The 20690-nt window shown below is 44.1% G+C and overlaps 1 protein-coding gene across 1 annotated transcript in view; it reads left to right on the top strand.

Moving 5' to 3' along the window:
• Positions 1-20690, top strand: part of LOC119963900 (E3 ubiquitin-protein ligase RMND5A) — a 47852-nt gene that overhangs the window by 15089 nt on the left and 12073 nt on the right. The window contains exons 2-6 of the mRNA XM_038793290.1: positions 708-850; positions 7170-7265; positions 9703-9837; positions 12839-12939; positions 15446-15612. Of these exons, the coding sequence (XP_038649218.1) occupies positions 708-850; positions 7170-7265; positions 9703-9837; positions 12839-12939; positions 15446-15612 (642 nt within the window). The remainder of the gene's footprint in view (positions 1-707; positions 851-7169; positions 7266-9702; positions 9838-12838; positions 12940-15445; positions 15613-20690) is intronic.

Genomic DNA, 20690 nt, shown 5'->3' with positions numbered 1-20690 from the left:
CAATTACATACCAATTGTGAGTCCTTGTTTTTCTTTACATTTTCGATTTACCAAGGAAAGAAATTGAAGGGCAACTGATACTATAACAACTCCCCATCAGCATTTTCATTCTTTAGACAGCAAAATCAAAATAAAGCAAAAAATGTTTCTAGTGGAGCACAATATAAATAATGTTCTCCGGGTTCTCTGCATCTGTCATCACAGCTAGCTCTGCAAACATTTAGGTATAGGCTGATGATGCGGCAAGTGTCATTGGTGCCACATGTCAGGCAGGAATGATCTTCAATGAGAGAATATGTCTACTCTGTACCATTATCATCATCAAATTACTCACCATTAATATCCTGGGGGTGTCACCATTGACCAGGCACTTAACTGGACCAGCCACATTGGCTGTCAAGAACAAGTCTGACTTTGGGTAGTCTACAGTGCTGGCGCGCACACACACCCTGAGAATCAATTTTATAAAAATAAACTATAGAGAGTACACATTATGTGCGTTAATTTGGATATAATTAAGCTCCTCTTATACCGTAATTGCATCATACGTACCTACTAATTATTCATTGACAGAAGTTATCAGAGGCCAAAAAAATATGCTGCATTTTTATAAGCAGAACTAAGTTATCAATATAGGAGCAAGGGCTGAACTGATCATATTTTAAAGATTAAAATTCATGTTTTTTTTTCTCTTTATGTGGCATCAGGGCAAGATGTTGAGTTGTCAGGGACCTTGTCGCTTGTTTTGTCTCAGTGTTGCAAAAGAATAAAGGACACAGTTCAAAAACTGGCTTCCGACCACAAGGACATTCACTGCAGTGTTTCACGAGTAGGTAAAGCCATTGACCGGGTAAGTTAATGCCAATTTGTACTGACAATCTCCACAATTTTGTTCATAGGATTTGAGTTAGATGAGTCCAGTAGTAAAATTGTGCTGGTAAGATTTCTTTGATGCATTTTAATTTACCCTTCTAGGTAAAACACTCTCTAAGCTGAAATATATAACCAGAGCTACGGTTTGTTCTCTGGCACTTCACCCAAAATGCCATTTTGTGGTTTGACATTCCGATGCGACGCCATACATCTACACTTTCTCAAGGGCAATTATGAATGGCAAGACCTTGTGACCAATAGATAGAGAAATACAGCACAGAACAGGCCCTTCGGCCCACGATGTTGCGCCGAACTTTTGTCCTAGGTTAATCATAGAATTTTGGACAATTTTTCATGGCCAATCCACCCAACCTGCACATCTTTGGACTGTGGGAGGAAACCGGAGTACCCGGAGGAAACCCACGCAGTCACGGGGAGGATGTGCAGACTCCACACAGACAGTGACCCAAGTCGAAATCGAACTTGGGACCCTGGAGCTGTGAAGCAATTGTGCTATCCACAATGCTACCGTGCTGCCCTTAAGAAGTTAACCTACACTCCCTTATTCTACCCTAATCCAAGTACCTATCCAATAGCCGCTTGAAGGTCCATAAATTTTCCGACTCAACTACTACCACAGGCAGTGCATTCCATGCCCCCACTACTCTCTGGGTAAAGAACCTACCTCTGACATCCCCTCTATATCTTCCACCATTTATCTTAAATTTATGTCCCCTTGTAATGGTGTGTTCCACCCGGGGAAAAAGTCTCTGACTGTCTACTCTATCTATTCCCCTGATCATCTTATAAACCTCTATCAAGTCGCCCCTCATCCTTCTCCGTTCTAATGAGAAAAGGCCTAGCACCCTCAACCTTTCCTCGTATGACCTACTCTCCATTCCAGGCAACATCCTGGTAAATCTCCTTTGCACCTTTTCCAAAGCTTCCACATCCTTCCTAAAATGAGGTGACCAGAACTGCACACAGTACTCCAAATGTGGCCTGACCAAGGTTTTGTACAGCTGCATCATCACCTCACGGCTCTTAAATTCAATCCCTCTGCTAATGAACGCTAGCACACCATAGGCCTTCTTCACAGCTCTATCCACTTGAGTGGCAACTTTCAAAGAACTATGAACATAGACCCCAAGATCTCTCTGCTCCTCCACATTGCCAAGAACCCTACCATTAACCCTGTATTCCGCATTCAGATTTGTCCTTCCAAAATGGACAACCTCACACTTGTCAGGGTTAAACTCCATCTGCCACTTCTCAGCCCAGCTCTGCATTCTATCTATGTCTCTTTGAAGCCGACAACAGCCCTCCTCACTATCCACAACTCCACCAATCTTCGTATCATCTGCAAATCTACTGACCCACCCTTCAACTCCCTCATCCAAGTCGTTAATGAAAATCACAAACAGCAGAGGACCCAGAACTGATCCCTGCGGTACACCACTGATAACTGGGCTCCAGGCTGAATATTTGCCATCCACCACAACTCTCTGTCTTCTATCGGTTAGCCAGTTTGTTATCCAACTGGCCAAATTTCCCACTATCCCATGCCTCCTTACTTTCTGCATAAGCCTACCATGGGGAACCTTATCAAATGCCTTACTAAAATCCATGTACACTACATCCACTGCTTTACCTTCATCCACATGCTTGGTCACCTCCTCAAAGAATTCAATAAGACTTGTAAGGCAAGACCTACCCCTCACAAATCCGTGCTGACTATCCCTAATCAAGCAATGCCTTTCCAGATGCTCAGAAATCCTATCCCTCAGTACCCTTTCCATTACTTTGCCCACCACCGAAGTGAGACTAACTGGCCTGTAATTCCCAGGGTTATCCCTATTCCCTTTTTTGAACAGGGGCACGACATTCGCCACTCTCCAATCCTCTGGTACCACCCCTGTTGACAGCGAGGACGAAAAGATCATTGCCAACGGCTCTGCAATTTCATTTCTTGCTTCCCATAGAATCCTTGGATATATCCCGTCAGGCCCGGGGGACTTGTCTATCCTCAAGTTTTTCAAAACGCGCAACACATCTTCCTTCCTGACAAGTATCTCCTCAAGCTTATCAGTCTGCTTCACGCTGTCCTCTCCAACAATATGGCCCCTCTCGTTTGTAAATACTGAAGAAAAGTACTTGTTCAAGACCTCTCCTATCTCTTCAGACTCAATACACAATCTCCCGCTACTGTCCTTAATCGGACCTACCCTCGCTCTAGTCATTCTCATATTTCTCACATATGTGTAAAAGGCCTTGGGGTTTTCCTTGATCCTACCCGCCAAAGATTTTTCATGCCCTCTCTTAGCTCTCCTAATCCCTTTCTTCAGTTCCCTCCTGGCTATCTTGTATCCCTCCAGCGCCCTGTCTGAACCTTGTTTCTTCAGCCTTACATAAGTCTCCTTCTTCCTCTTAACAAGACATTCAACCTCTCTTGTCAACCATGGTTCCCTCACTCGACCATCTCTTCCCTGCCTGACAGGGACATACATATCAAAGACACGCAGTACCTGTTCCTTGAACAAGTTCCACATTTCACTAGTGTCCTTCCCTGACAGCCTATGTTCCCAACTTCTGCACTTCAATTCTTGTCTGACAGCATTGTATTTACCCTTCCCCCAATTATAAACCTTGCCCTGTTGCTCGCACCTATCCCTCTCCATTACTAAAGTGAAAGTCACAGAATTGTGGTCACTACCTCCAAAATGCTCCCCCACTAACAAATCTATCACCTGCCCTGGTTCATTACCAAGTACTAAATCCAATATGGCCTCCCCTCTGGTCGGACAATCTACATACTGTGTTAGAAAAGCTTCCTGGACACACTGCACAAACACTACCCCATCCAAACTATTTGATCTAAAGAGTTTCCACTCAATGTTTGGGAAGTTGAAGTCGCCCATGACTACTACCCTGTGACTTCTGCACCTTTCCAAAATCTGTTTCCCAATCTGTTCCTCCACATCTCTGCTGCTATTGGGGGGCCTATAGAAAACTCCCAACAAGGTGACTGCTCCTTTCCTATTTCTAACTTCAACCCATATTACCTCAGTAGGCAGATCCCCCTCGAACTGCCTTTCTGCAGCTGTTATACTATCTCTAATTAACAATGCCACCCCCCCACCTCTTTTACCATCCTCCCTAATCTTGTTGAAACATCTATAACCAGGGACCTCCAACAACCATTTCTGCCCCTCTTCTATCCAAGTTTCTGTGATGGCCACCACATCGTAGTCCCAAGTACAGATCCATGCCTTAAGTTCACCCACCTTATTCCTGATGCTTCTTGCATTAAAGTATACACACTTCAACCCATCTCCTTGCCTGCAAGTACTCTCCTTTGTCATTGTTACCTTCCCCACTGCATCACTATGTGCTTTGGCGTCCTGACTATCGTCTACCTTAGTTGCTGGACTACAGATCCGGTTCCCATTCCCCTGCCAAATTAGTTTAAACCCTCCCGAAGAGTACTAGAAAACCTCCCCCCCCAGGATATTGGTGCCCCTCTGGTTCAGATGCAACCCGTCCTGCTTGTACAGGTCCCACCTTCCCCAGAATGCGCTCCAATTATCCAAATACCTGAAGCCCTCCCTCCTACACCATTCCTGCAGCCACGTGTTCAACTGCACTCTCTCCATATTCCTAGCCTCGCTATCATGTGGCACCGGCAACAAACCAGAGATGACAACTCTGTCTGTCCTGGCCTTTAACTTCCAGCCTAACTCCCTAAACTTGTTTATTACCTCCATACCCTTTTTCCTACCTACATCGTTGGTACCAATGTGCACCACGACTTCTGGCTGCTCACCCTCCCCCTTCAGGATCCTGAAGACACTATCAGAGACATCCCTGGCCCTGGCACCCGGGAGGCAACATACCTTTCGGGAGTCTCGCTTGCAACCACAGAATCTCCTATCTATTCCCCTAACCATTGAATCTCCTATTACTATTGCTTTTCTATGCTCCCCCCTTCCCTTCTGAGCCCCAGAGCCAGACTCAGTGCCAGAGACCTGGCTGCTGGGGCCTTCCCCCGGTAGGTCATCCCCCCCAACAGCATCCAAAACGGTATACTTGTTTTGAAGGGGAACGGCCACGAGGGATCCCTGCACTGTCTGCCTGTTAGTTTTCTTTCCCCTGACTGTAACCCAGCTACTCTTGTCCAGTACCTTTGATGTGGCTACCTCCCTGTAACTCTTCTCTATAACCCCCTCTGCCTCCCGGATGATCCGAAGTTCATCCAGCTCCAGCTCCAGTACCTTAACACGGTCTCTGAGGAGCTGGAGTTGGGTGCACTTCCCGCAGGTATAGTTAGCGGGGACACCAGTGGTATCCCTCACCACCCACATCCTACAGGAGGAGCATGCAACTGCCCTAGCCTCCATCCCCTCTTACTTTACAAAATTAGCTGCCCCGTGGACTAACTGGACCTCCGCCCTCCGACTCTACTTCCAGTCAGCTGTACTCTAAACTCCTGGCTCCCTTCACGCTCTTTGATAAATATAGGAAATGAAATGTAAGGAACACCTTACTCCCTCCTCACCTAACTCCCTCAGTCACCGAACTCTCACTGTAGCACTCAAATGCCACAAGCTCAGCACTCCCTCAGTCACCAAACTCTCACTGTAGCACTCAAATGCCACAAGCTCAGCACTCAGTGCAAAACAAAGTCTGCACTGTAACTAGCTCCTATTTATACTGTGACTCTAGCTTCTGAAAACTGGCCTAATGCAATTAACTAATTAACAAGCTCCAGCTGCAAGTAAGTCCAAGTAGAACCTTGTTTAAAGCTGATTCAAAATTCACCCTCTTATAGACCAAACAGCAACTTTTAAGTTAATTAACTAAATAAAAGAAATATTAGACTTTAAATAAAAATGAACCCTTATACTCCCTCAGTCACCAAACTCTCACTGTAGCACTCAAATGCCACAAGCTCAGCACTCAGTGCAAAACCTAATACTTGTATCCCATGAAAGAATGGGGGGAAAAGCACTGGGAGGGGGAGACTCCAGGATCATTTTGGATGAATGAAGTTACATGGACTGGTTGGCATTCCATAGAATGGAATAGAACAGAACCATATAATTCCTACATTGCAGGAGGAGGCCATTCAGCCCATTGAGTCTGCACCAACCCTCTGAAAGAACACCTACCAAGGATCACTCCCCCGCCCAATCCCCATAACCCCACCTAACCTCCACATCTTTGGACACTAATGGGCAATTTAGCATGGCCATTCCACTTGGACTGCACATCTTTGGACTGTGGGAGGAAAACGGAGGAAACCAACACAGGGAGAATGTGCAAACTCCATGCAGTCACCCAAGGATCGAATTGAACTGGGTCCCTGGCACTGTGGGGCAGCAGTGCTAACCACTGCGCTATCATGCTACCCTTGTATATAATTATTTTGTGATCATGTTGATAGGCTAGTCATTAACAGAAGTGCAGGGTGGGTTTTGGCTGTGTGGGCATCATGGTAGACTATGGTCTCAATTCTATCCTCACCCAAAATCTACATATACTTCTAGCATGCATCATTGGGCAGATTAGTAATAGGAACCTTGGTCAATTTTGGCTATATCTTACATGGATGCTGGCCGGGACAAATTGCTGATGCTCGAGCAATATCCACTAATCTGACACAGTTTCTATAGATTAGCCTTTTTGCTGAATAAACTCTTACGCCATCGAGATAATTTCAAATTGTTTATGTAAATTGTAAAATGGAGGCATATTCAGATTTATTTTGGTGCATGCTCCTGAACAGAATTCTGGCACTTGAGTTGAGTGACTGATATTAATGTTGCTTCTGATGATGCATAATGATTACAATGATGTTTAGCTCTTTTATTAGTGGGAGGCTTGCTGAGAAAGCCACTGCTGATTTTTGTCGTCCTCTTATTCAGGAAAATGCAGTAAATCCCAATAGTGCAACCGAACATATAAACATACTTGCTGAGAAATTAAATTATAAACAGCTGGCTATTCTGTTGCAGAGATGATCAAATTCTATCACGGCCTGGATTGCACTGTTTACCTCTCCATACCTGGGGTGTATTCTGAACAGCGGTGAACTGGTGCTTGGTAGTTGTGCAGCACCACTTGCTTTACAGAATGCTGGTTCATAAAGTTACTTTATGTATAAATATTACATTTCACAAATTAATCTTTTTGGAAAAATTGCACCTTGATTTCTCCCATGTTGATTTGCCCATCCATGTATGTCATCACTGAATACCCCATTTTGTTTCTGTCTTCTGCTTTTTTTTAAATTCCAGGTATTTCGGCATGTTTCCCCGTTCTTTATACTTACAGTAGATGCCAAATACTGCTCCTTTTATCCAAGAATGGGACAGAACTTTGCTACGAATCAGGTATCTTGGTTGATTTCCTTCCACCCAAAGCAATTTTTCCTTTGTGCAGAAGTGTTCATAAAACCTTGTTTTGCTTGTGTGCCCTGTTTGGCACTTACTTATAACCCAGCATTGGATATGGCATTGCCACCATCTGACGATTCTAGCCTGTTTAGTTGCATTGGCTGTCTTAATTGGTCTTAATATCTGAGGAGGCGTAGGCACGTCATACCCTCGCTTGCCAACATAATTGTTCAGACCACAATTCTTGTAAGGATTTACTGAACTGCTTTGCACTGTTTACTGCTTTGCACTGTTTGCACTGGGGCTGTTTAGCACACTGGGCTAAATCGCTAGCTTTGAAAGCAGACCAAGGCAGGCCAGCAGCATGGTTCGATTCCCGTAACAGCCTCCCCGAACAGGCGGCGGAATGTGGCGACTAGGGGCTTTTCACAGTAACTTCATTGAAGCCTACTTGTGACAATAAGCGATTTTCATTTCATTTCATTTCACTTTCCTAGGAATTTTGTACAAGGAAGGCTGGGAATGAAGCTGGATGAAATAAATGTCTTTTATGTCGTTCGTCTCTTTTCAGCAGCGGCTTAGTTTGGGGCACTGTCCTTTTCTGATTCACAGAGTTCAGGGTTCACGTCCCACTCAAAACAGCTTGAGCACAAAATCAAGACACACGGTCAAATGTAGTGTGAGGCAATTCTGCACTGTGAGGTGACATGTCTCAGATGAGATGTTAAACCGTGGCTCCATCTGCCTGCTCGGGTGGATGAAAAAGATCCCGTGACATCATTTGGAGGAAGAGCAGGAGTTATCCCTGGCGTCTTGGTCATTATGTATCCCTCAATCACCATTGCAAACATTGATTAATCTGGTCATTATTACATTGCTATTTGTGGGAAATTGCTGTGTGCAAATTAACTGCTGTGTTTTGTTCATTATAACTGTGACTGTACTTCAAAAGTTCTTAAACAATTGTAAATCACTTTGAGACACCACACGGTTGTGAAAAATGCTATATAAATACAAGTCTGTTATTCTTTCACTCTTTCTCACACTCACCTCCACTCTATTGATCTCGCTTCCCCTCCCTACCTGTCTCACATTTTTTTTTAAAAATCATCCACTGCCCTTCTGCAGGCTGGCCTAAATTGGCTTCCAATCCAACAATGCCTCAACTTTATCCTCATCCTTTTATTCACCATTTCATATCTTTAGGACCTCACCCAGCCCTAGAACCCTCAATTTGGCATCCTCTGTTTCCTTTGCCCCACCATTCCCTCAGTTGTCCAGGCATTAAGCTCTGGAAATCCCTGCACCTCTGTATCTCCACCTCTTCTCCCACAAAATACTTTTAGCCTCCCTCTTTGACCGAGCATTTAGTTACCTGTCTTCATATTTGTTTCCTTGGTTTGGCTTCAGTTTTTGTCTGATGACATTCTTGTGAAGCACCATGGGATATTTTACTACAGTGTAGGTGCTGCAAAAGTGCAAGTTGTTTTTGTTAATGAGGAATTGGACAATCAAGGTTATTGCGATATTTAGACTATTCAAAAGGAAGAAAACCCTAGACTTTAGTTGTTGAAGCATATAAGCTCTTAGTGGGCAATTGAATTCCCTCTCTACAGAATAAATTACAGTTTTTAAGATTTCCTTTCAGGTGATGTGGGCGTTGCTGACGAGGCCAGCATTTGCCCATCCCTGATTGCTATACTGAGTAGTTTGGAGTGTTACAGAAGTCAATTAAGTGTCTACCACATTATTATGGAACAAAGTCGCATGTAGACCAGACAAAGTAAGGATGGGAGACTCCCTTCTCTAAAGCGTCAGTTGGGTTTTTACGACAGTCAATGATAGTCACCATTACCATGACTAGCTTTCAGTTCCAGATTTATTAATGAAATAGTCATTTAGTAGTTCAGGCCGTGACTATTGCTGAAAGAAAGACATTGTCAAAGCTTTTCATCTTGCAGTTAGCAGGACAGTTCACAAGAATGCCAACAGTAAAGGGAACAATAGTTTATACTGAATGAGAAGAAAGTGCTGATTGGGTGCAGTGCCTTCAGCTGCCAAGGCCCTACGTTTTGGAATTCCTCCCCTAAATCTCTTCTCACCTCTACCTCTTTTTCCTCCTTTAAGAAACTCTTCTAAACCTGCTTCTTTGATCAAACTTTTGGTCATTTGCCCTAATATCTCATGTGACTCAGTGTTTGATGACGCTCATGCCCTAGTACAATGTACTATGTTAAAAGGTGCTTTATAAATGTACGTTGTTCAAATGTGTAAAGGAGTGGCTGGAACTTCGTCTTAGATCTTGTTTTTCTATTTGTTATTTGTACATCATTTGTTAGGCAGTGCTTCATATGTTTTTTGTGCAAGTGAAGAAATAGATTATCTTATTGCTTTATTACTTTTGCAAGTTAATATTCCCATTTGCAATTCATAGAATTTTGATGCAGATATCAATGGTGTGGCACTAGATGGATGCTGGCAAACAGATAGCCAACGCCTCCTTAGTGAGGTGATGGTAGAACACTTCTTCCGACAAGGGATGCTGGATGTGGCAGAAGAACTCTGTCAGGTAAAATAATGAACTTTAGATTAGTTTGTATTCAGTATCATCGGTAATTCCGTATTCTTTCCTCAATTGCTTCTCTGAAATTGACCAGGTATTTCAGAACGGATTAAACTTGCCAGTCAAATGCAGCTAATTCTTTGTGCTCCACTGTGAGACACTTTGGGCGCAATTCTCCCCCCCCCCCCCCCCCCACTCCGGGTGGGAGAATCGCTGGGGCGCTGGGCGAGTCCCGCCACGCCGCCCTGGCACCCGCACGCGATTCTCTTCTCCTCCCCCCCCCCCCCCCCCCCCCCCAAACTGGCGCGGCGAGATTTACGGCTGGCCGCTCGGAGAATCGCCGCTCGCCGTTTGTATCGGGCGAGCGGCCTGCCCAATACGACGGTTCCCGCCGGCTCCGTCCACACCTGGTCGCTGCCGGCGGGAACAATGCGGGAACGCTGGGGGGGGGGATCCAGCACCGGGGGGGGGGCTCAAAAGGGGTCTGGCCCGCGATCGGTGCCCATTGATTAGCAGGCCTGCCTCTCTGAAGGAGGACCTCCTTTCCTCCGCCGCCCCGCAAGATCAATCCGACATTTCTTGCGGGGCACCCGCGGGTGGACGGCAACCGCGCGTGCGCGGGTTGGCGCCGGCCAACCTGCGCATGTGCAGGTGATGTTGCACCGCGTCATTTACGCGCGTAAGTGACGAGGCGTTGCTCCAGGCCCCCCGGGGGTGGGAGAATAGGGGGCGAGGAGCGGCCTCCGACGCCGGAGTGAAACACTCCGGTTTTCACTCCGCCGTCGGGACTTAGTCTCCCGATGGGAGAATCTCGCCCTTTATCTCTTCATGTTATGTACTCATTTTCCTATCATCCTTTTGGCTTTTATCAGACCATTTGCCTACACTGTATGGTGTGTCTCAACAGTATGGAATACATTTTTTCCATTTGCTATGAGCTCTCCCAGCCTTTTGTACTTGTAGTGAAGTAATTTATGCATGAGTTATCTCTGTGGGAGGCACTTTTCTGATTTTCCCTATGACTACTTAGAGAAAGAGGTTCTTCAGAATGTTTATCATTTTATATTCATCAGTTTCAAGGTTTTCACTACAACTTTTATCCTGAAAGTATTGCAAGAATTGTTTACTGATGTGTTTATTTCTGTCACTACCCTTCACCTCTGGATTCCTGTTTTGTTACTCGAGTCACCCTTTTAACCTATGAGTTTCTTCCGGGTGCTCCGGTTTCCTCCCACAAGTCTCGAAAGACATACTGTTAGGTGAATTGGACATTCTGAATTCTCTCTCTCTGTACCCGAACAGGCACCGGAGTGTGGTGACTGGGGGATTTTCACAGTAACTTCATTTGCAGTGTTAATGTAAGCCTATTTGTGACAATAAAGATATATTACATTAGTGTTTCCAATTTACAATAGCGACTTGTACTCAAGCACAGTTGCATTTTTATATATCACTTCAGGACTGCAGTTTCAAGAAGGTAGCTCACCACCACCTTCTCGAGGGCAATCCCTAGCCAGCAAGGCACATCCATAAATGAATTTTTGAGGAAAAAGGAGGGTCAGAGAAATATAGTGAGATCACGAACTCTGCTATTTTGAGTTGCCATTCAATATTTTGCTGGACCGAGAATGAAGAAACTGTTTAGAAGTTATAGAATTGAGCTGTTTAAAAAAAAATATGCACAGAAAATGTCCATTTTAATATTGACAAATATAAAAGTTCTAAATGTATCGGGGGGGGGGGGGGGGGTTGGTTACAACCCGCATAAGAAATAGGAGCAGGAGTAAACCATTTGAACCGTCAAGCCTTCTCCATATATGATGCTGAAATAAATAAGGATCAAGTTGAAAAGATGCTCGCGACTTTCAGAAACCCAGAGCACAAAACATGCAACCATTGGAGAGTAATCAAAGGTCAGTGGAACATTGAAAAACCCAGCCAAAATAATGGAATACAAATCTGAGGAATTCAGATCTGGCTACATTAGTCTAGTCAGATCGCACCTTAACTACTACAGTGTCCATTTCTGTTTTATTTGAGACTTGAGGGAGACATTCAAACATTGGAGGTAGTGCAGGATGCAGGAGTTATAGCGAGACTTAGAGGCAAAGTCTGAGAGGTAATCAAATGGAGGTAGAATATATATATATAAAATTTATGGAAAATTGCTTTATATTGTGAGAGTGGAACAAGTGGTGACCATTTTAAACGAGCAAAACGTGCATTTCGGACAGATACCACATGGTGATCAATATGTAGAATGGTTTCCCAAGTAGAATAGTGAAAGTAGAAACCTGGAAATCATTTAGGAAGTAAGTTGATTACACAAAAACAGAGTATTTTTGAATACTATCCCTCATCTATAAATATCTTATTTCCATTAATCCCTTTTATTCCTGCAAGTTTTATGCAAATTACCTTTGTTTGGACGTTGCCAGGTTCCTCCTGTCAATAAGAACCAAACTTGTTCCTTGAGTGCTCAGTTTTAATATTCTCTATTCTCTAGCTTATTCTCTAGCAGCAGATATTTATTTTGTAATTGTGGAAATGGAGTTCTGAACAGGGTTTCCCCCTGCTATCGACCCGACACGGCATTCCACTAAACGCTGGTTCTCACCACGGAACGTAATAGAGAAAATTATTTAATATTGCTGGAAAGATGACATGAAGCTTTTTATTTTACCGTCATCAGGGCAAACACAAGAATGCCCAAATTTAAAGCAATCACAGCAATTTATACTATTGGAGAAAAGGCTCTTTGGTTGGCAAGTCAACTCTGGCTCAGGCTTTGCCATGGAGACGGCAATGGGGAGCGTGGCTCATTTATGCTTGCTAGAAGCAACATTTGTTTATACACCGGGTTCTGTTGTTCCTTGTGCCCTTTTTGAGTTCCCCATATTTTGAGGAAATACTGTTTTTGAGAAACGGGTAGGTCTGTTGTCTCTTATCCAGAATGATTTGTCCAATTGCACCTGATATAGAAATGCTGTTCTCATTTGTCTATTAGGAGGCTGGCTTGTGCATAGAAGGAAACCAAAAGGAACCTTTTGTAGAGCTAAATCGCATCTTGGAGGCACTCAGAGTAAGAGATCTAAGGCCTGCACTAGAGTAAGTTGCAATTTTTGAAATATATGGCATATTTTTAAAAAAATATTTTAATTCTCATTTTTATTTTTTATTTTTCCAATTAAGGGGCAATTTAGTGTGGCTAATCCATCTACTCTGCACATCTTTGGGTTGTGGGGGTGAGACCCACGCAGACACGGGGAGAAATTGCAAACTCCACACGGGCAGTGACCCAGGGCCGGGATCGAACCCAGGTCCTTGGCGCCGTGTATAATTCTGATTATGGTTTCAAATTATGTCTTCATATTTGCGATCAATTGTGGATCTCTGGATGAATAATGTAAAAGCAAAATACTATCCATGCTGGAAATCTGGAACAAAAACACAAATTGCTGGAACCATTCAGCATGCCAGGCACCATCTGTACCGAGAGAAACTAAGTTAACGTTTCAGTTCAATGACGTTCCATCAAATCTGAGCTCCGTTCTCCACAGATGCTGCCTGACTTATTGATCATTTCCAACATTTTCTGTTTTAGCAATGCCTGAAAGAGCCTTGCTTCTAAAAATAAATGTTTTAAAACTGAAATACATTCTTGCTCAAATTTGGAAGAGTGGTGGAAGGCATTGAATTTTTTTTTGTTCTGCAATTATAGGTGGTTTTAGTTACTCTGTGACCTATATTCAAATGTGGATTTATATCTTATACCTATTAAATTTAAATAAAGTCATAGATGTTTACAGCATGGAAACAGGCCCTTTGGCCCAGCTTGTCCATGCCCCCCAGTTTCTATCACTAAGCCAGTCCCACTTGCCCGCATTTGGCCCATATCCCTCTATATCCACCCTGCCCATGTAACTGTCTAACTGCTTTTTAAAAGACAAAATTGTACCCGCCTCTACCACTGCCTCTGGCAGCCCATTCCAGATGCTCACCATTGTATGAAGAAATTGCCCCTCTGGTCTCTTTTGTATCTCTCCCCCTCACCTTAAACCTATACCCTCTAGTTCTAGACTCCTCTACCTTTGGGAAAAGATGTTGACTATCCATGTTATCTATGCTCCTCATTATTTTATAGACCTTTATAACATCACCACTAAACTTCCTACACTCCAGGGACAAAAGTCCCAACCTCTCCTTATGAATCAGACCATCAAATCCTGGTAGCATCCTCGTAAATCTGTTCTGCACTCTTTCTAGTTTAACAATATCCTTGCTATAATAGGGTGACCAGAACTGAACACAGTATTCCATGTGTGGTCCTACCAATGACTTGTACAACTTCAACAAGATGTCCCAACTCCTGTACTCAATAATATTTATTTTTTGCTTTTTTAATTAATTAATTAATTAATTAATTAATTAATTAATTAATTAATTAATTGGCGGAATTCTCCGCTCCCCATGCCGGGTGGGAGAATCGCGGGAGGGCCGGGCGACTCACGACACGCCGCCCTGGCACACCCCACCCCCCACCGCCGATTCTCCCACCCCCCCGCTCGGATGAATCGCCGCACGGCGACCGGCGATTCTCCGGCTTGGATGGGCCGAGCGGCCAGACGTTCCCGACCAGTCACGACGGTGGCAACCACACCTGGTCGCTGTCGTCGTGAACATGGCGGCAAATCTTCGTTTGTGGCTTGTGGGGGGCAGAGAGGGGAGTGAGCACCACGGCCGTGCTCGGGAGGGGACTGGCCCACGATCGGTGCCCACCGATCGTCGGGCCGGCGTCTCCAAGAGACTCACTCTTTCCCCTCCGCCGCCCCACAAGATCAAGCCGCACGTCTTGCGGGGCAGCGGAGGGGAAGACGGCAACCGCACATGCGCGGGTTGGAGCCGGCAGCCGTCGTGACGTCAGCCGCGCATGCGCGGGTTGGAGCCGGCCAACCTGCGCATGCGCGGCTGATGTCACTTAAGCGCCGCCATCGCGCCGCCTTGACGCAAGGGCCTGGCGGCCGAGATTTACGGAGCGCCGCTCCTAGCCCCCTGGGGGGGGGGGGGGGGGGGGGGTGAATAGGGTGCGAGGAGCGGCCTCCGAGGCCGAGTTCACGACGGCCTTCCCGATGCCACGCGGGAGCGGAAAATTCCGCCCATGGGCTTTGGGTGCATCGCTGGCAGGACCTGCATTTATTGCCCATCCTTAGTTGCCCTTGAGAGGGCGTTGAGCTGCTTCCTAAGAACTGAGTGGCTTGTTAATTCAGAGGGCAGATAAAAGTCTGCTGTTTGTCTGGAGCCACATAAGATATATCCAATAAGATGAGCAGAGTTCCTTCTCTTACGGTCTTCACTGAAACCAATTTTTTAAAAAAACAATAATTTGGTAGTTACATTACCAATGCTGGCTTTTTATATTCCAGATTTCTATTTAATTAACTGAATTTAAATTCTTCAGCTGTCAAGTGGGATATAAAGACGTGTCTCTGAATGATTATTCCAGGCATCTGGGTCACTAGTCCAATAACATAACCACTATGCTACAGTTCTGTGGTTTATAGTGATTCCTGTCAGAATCGTAATTAACACATTGGTTAACTTATTTTCCTTAAAGATGGGCAGTTGCAAACCGAGAGATGTTGATGGCACAGAACAGCTCGCTAGAGTTCAAACTACACAGATTATATTTCATAAGCCTGTTAATGGGAGGTACTGAAAATCAAAGGGAAGCACTTCAGTATGCGAAGAATTTCCAGCCATTTGCTTTGAATCACCAGAAGGGTAAGCTGCATTTTGGCTTGAAAATGTATATTGTGGGAGCCCATATTTTACCACGTGTCATAGATGATACATTTTCTGTGAGATTTTTACCACTCATGTAAGCAATTCTACAGCTGTCAGTTTCCCTCTGATTCTTCACTCAAACTAACAGTAATTCATGGGCCAAATGGCCTCCTTCTGCACTGTAGGAATTCTATGGTTCTTTAGCCCCATTAGAGAAAAAGTACCAAGGAAACTAGTGTTAGTTATTAGTTATTGTATTTATTTCCTCCTGCCCCGCGATTATTTAGTACCTTTGGAATGTTATTAGTCTCTTCACCGTGAATACTGGCGCAAAGTATTTGTTTCACTCCTCTGCTATTTCCTGGTTCCCCGTTATTATTACCCCAGTCTCATTCTCTAAGGGGCCTCTGTTCACTTTGGCCTTTCTCTCCTTTTTTTATATGTTTATATTACTTGCTAGTTTACCCTCATAGTTTATCTTAGACCATAAGAAATAGGAACCAGAGTAGACCATTCGGCCCCTCAAGCTGCTCTGACATTGAATAGGATCATGGCTGATCCAACATTTTCTTGCCCTTTTCCTGTAACCCTTGTTTCCTTTACTGATCAAGAATCTGTCGCTCTCAGCCTCCAGTACACACACGGACTCTGCCCCCACAAGGAGTTCCAAAGACTCATAACCCACTGAGAGAAGCAGTTCCTCCTCATCTTAAATTAGCATCCCTTTATTCTGAAACTATGCCCTCTGGTCCTAGGTTCTCCCATAAGGGGAAACGTCCTTTCAGCATTTACCCTGTGTCAAGCCCACTTAAGAATCCTATATGTTTTGATGAGATCACCTCTCATTCTCCTAATTCCAATGAGTAGTGTCCAAACTTGTTTAACCTCTGCTCATAAAATAATCCTTCCATACTGGGAATCATCTCCTAATGATCGTTCTCTCAACTGCCTCCAATAAAATAATATCTTTTCTTAAATAAGGGGACCAAAACTGCTCACAGTACTCTAGAAGTGGTCTCACTAATACCTTGAATGGTTGCAGCAAGATATATCCCTACTCTTCCACTCCAACCCCAAGGACCAACATTCCATTAGCTTTTCTGATTCTGGCTGTACCTGTGTTCTAGCTTTCTTTGTTTCGTGCACAAGTACCCCCAAGTCCCTTTGTGTTGCAGCTTTCTCAGTTTTTCTCAATTTAAATAATACTCTGTTCTTTTGTTCTCCCTTCCAAAATGAACAACTTCACACTTTCCCACATTATACTCCATTTGCCAACTGTTTGCCCACTTACTTAACCTATCAATATCTCTTTGCAAACTGTTTGTAGCCTTCTTACAATTTGGCTTTCCACCTATTTTTATGTCATCTGCAAATCTGGCAACATGCATTTTCTTCCTTCCTCCACGTCATTAATAGAATGTAAATGATTGTGGTCCCAGCACTGATCCCTGTGGAATCCCACTGGGTATAGGTCGCCAACCTGAAAAAGAACTCCTTATCCCCACTCACTGTTTCCTACCCATTAGCCAATTCTCTATCCTTGCCAATATGCTACCTCCAACACCATGGCTTCTTATCTTATGACTTAACCTTTTGTGAGGCACCTTGTCGAATGCCTTCTGGAAGTCCTAATACAACACATCTACTGGTTCTCCTCTATCCACTCTGGTTTAAACTTCCTTGAAAAACTCTAATAAATTAGTCAGACACTATTTCCATTTCATAAAACAATGCTGACTTTGCTTGATTAGATTATGATTTTTCAAATATGCTGCTATTACATCTTTAATAATTGATCTTCTCCCTCATTATTTGTTTTTGGTCATCTTTTATTAGTTTTTAAAACTTCCCAATCCTCTGGCTTACCTCTAATCTTTGTCACATTATATGTTTTTATTTTCAGTATAATACTATTCTTAACTTTCTTGAAATGAAATGAAAATTGCTTATTGTCACGAGTAGGCTTCAATGAAGTTACTGTGAAAAGCCCCTAGTCGTCACATTCCGGCGCCTGTTCGGGGAGGCTGTTACGGGAATCGAACCGTGCTGCTGGCCTGCTTGGTCTGCTTTCAAAGCCAGCGATTTAGCTCTGTGCTAAACAGCCCCTAAAGAGACTGGAGAATGCGGGCATCGATCCCGCTACCTCTCACATGCTAAGCGAGCGCTCTACCATTTGAGCTAATTCCCCACGTTAACCATGGTTGATTTATCCCTTTCCAAGAATTCTTCTTCCTCACTGGGATAAAACTTTATTGAGTCATGAACTCTTTTCATGAATGTCTGCCATTGCTATCAATTGTTTTTCCTGCTAAACTCCTTTCCCAGTTCATTCCAGCCAACCCTGCCCCATTCCTTTATAATTACCCTTATTTAAGTGTTTCACAGTTGTTTCTGACCTAAGTTTCTCCACTCAAAATGAATGGTAAATTCTACCATGTGAGGTCACTGTTTCCTAGGGGATCTTTTACTCTGAGATTGTTTGTCAAACCTGCTTCATTGCACATACCAGATTCAAAATAACCTGAACCCTGGTTGGATCCACAACAATTCTAGGAATACACTCCATTAATTCTTCTGCATGGCTACCTTTGCCATTTTGATTTTCCCAATCTACATGAAGATTAAAGTCACCCATGATTGAAGTACTACCTTTTATAATGTCCTTATTATCTGCTGATTTATTCTCTGCCCTACAGTGTAGCTACTGTTAGGGGGAGCAATAGACTACTCCCACGAGTGCCAACTTCTCCTTGTTGTTTCTTACCTCCACCTATATGGATTCTACAGCTTCCTATTCAATATCATTTCTTGCTAATGTACTTATAATAATTATAATATCTTTATTGTCACAAGTCGGCTTAACATTAACATTGTAATGAAGTTACTGTGAAAAGCCCCTAGTCGCCACATTCTGGCACCTGTTCGGGTACACAGAGGGAGAATTCAGAATGTCCAAATTACCTAACAGCAAGTCTTTTGGGACTGGTGGGAGGAAACTGGAGCACCCGGAGGAAACCCACGCAGACAAGAGGAGACCGTGCAGATCCATACAGACAGTGATCCAAGTCGGGAATCGAACCTGGGACCTTGGCGCTGTGAGACAACAGTGGTAATCACTGTGCTACCGTGCCCCCGTACTTATTCCATCTCCTACTAACAAAGCTACCCAACGAACCTTTCCTTCCTGTCTGTCCTTCGAAAAGTCACATCCCCTGAGTATTTTATCTCTGTTTTGATCTCTTTGTAATCATGTCTCGGTAATGACTATACAGTCATATCCACTAACTTCAATTTGTTTTTGTTCAATTCATTCATGGGATGGGGCGTTGCTGGGCTGTGCCAGCATTTGTTGCCCATCCCTAATTGCCCTTGAACTGAGTGGTTTGCTAGGCCATTTCAGAGGGCATTTAAGAGTCAACCACTTTGCAGTGGCTCTGGAGTTACTTCCCTGAAGGACATTAGCGAACCAGATGGATTTTTTACGACAATCAACAATGGTTTCATGGTCACCATTGGACATTTAATTCCAGATTTTTATTGAATTCAAATTTTACCATCTACTGTGGTGGGATTCAAAACCAGTCCCCAGAGAATTACTCTGGGCCTCTGGATCACTAGTCCAATGACAATACCACTTTGCCGCCATCTCCCCTGTGGCATAAATTCATTTGTCTTGTGCCAAATACGACATGTATGTAAATAAAGTACCAATAATTTTGCCTCGTTACGATTTTTTTCCCTTTTTTTGACCCTATTTGTTGCTGTTTTTTATGTTTGTACACTCAGTCCCTTCCAGTCATGCTCTGTGTATCATTACCTAAATAGTTGCCTTGGAATGCTGCCATATCCTTTTGCTCCGTAAGCCTTCGTATCTCCTCTCCAGAACCCCCCTCCCATCCCATTTAGTTCAAAGCCTTCTCTACTTCCCTAGTTATGTGATTTCCAAGAATACAGTCCCAGCACGGTTCCAATGTAAGCCATCCCAACAGTACAGCCCCCACTTTCCCCAGTGCTGATGCTTGTGCCCCACAAATCAAAAACCACCTCCCACACCAGTCTTTGAGCCACGTATTCACCTCTTTAGTTTTATGTACCCTACGTCAATTTGTATACGGTTCAGGTAATAATCCAGAGAATAGAACCTTGGAATTTCTGTTGTTCATTTTAGTGCCCATCTCTTCAAACTCTGGATGCAGAACCTCGTTTCTCGTTCTACCTATGTTGTTGGTATGTAATTGGACCATGACAACAGGATCCTCCCCTTTCCATTGCAAGTTCCTCTCCCCGGGATCCTCCCCTTTCCATTGCAAGTTCCTCTCCAGCCCGGAGCAGATGTTCTAAACCCTGGCACCAGGCAGGCAACTCAGCCATCTGGATTCTTGCTCCTTACTGCAGTGAACAGTGCCAATAATCTTCCCTATATTGTCCCCTATGACCACTTCCTTCTTATGTGCTCTCCCCACTTGAATGACTTCTTGTACCACCGAACCATGGCCATGCTGGTCATCCACTCTGCAGCTGCCACTCGTCCAAATGAGCTGAAAGAACCTCAAACCTGTTGGACAATTGCAGAGGCTGACACTGCTGCGCTCTGGGTCTCCTTACCTGCCTCAGCTGCAGTCACACCCTCCTGTCCCTGACCACTTTCGACACCAGAGGATTCTATCCTAATTGATGTGACAGCTTCCTGAAAAAAAGCATCCAGGTTACTCCTCCCTCATGTGTCTCAGTGTCCACAGCGCAAACTCCAGCTCAATGACTCTGAGCTGAGGCTCCTCAAGCTGTAGACACTTCATGGAATCATAGGATTTACAGTGCATAAGGAGGCCATTCGGCCCATCGAGTCTGCACTGGCTCTTGGAAAGAGCACCTTACTTAAGCCCACATCTCCAACCTATCCCAGTAACCCCACCCAACCTTTCTGAACAATGAAGGGCAATTTAATACGGCCAATTTACCTAACCTGCACATCTCTGGATAACACTAGATTCCATGAGCTCCCACATGCTGCAGCCTTGACACATCACCAGCCCTGTCATAATTATGTTATTTAATTAATTACTTAATAATTGTAT

This window comes from Scyliorhinus canicula, chromosome 3, assembly GCF_902713615.1.
Source record: "Scyliorhinus canicula chromosome 3, sScyCan1.1, whole genome shotgun sequence".
Classification (NCBI taxonomy): domain Eukaryota; kingdom Metazoa; phylum Chordata; class Chondrichthyes; order Carcharhiniformes; family Scyliorhinidae; genus Scyliorhinus; species Scyliorhinus canicula.
This window is presented reverse-complemented; position numbering and strand designations above follow the sequence as displayed.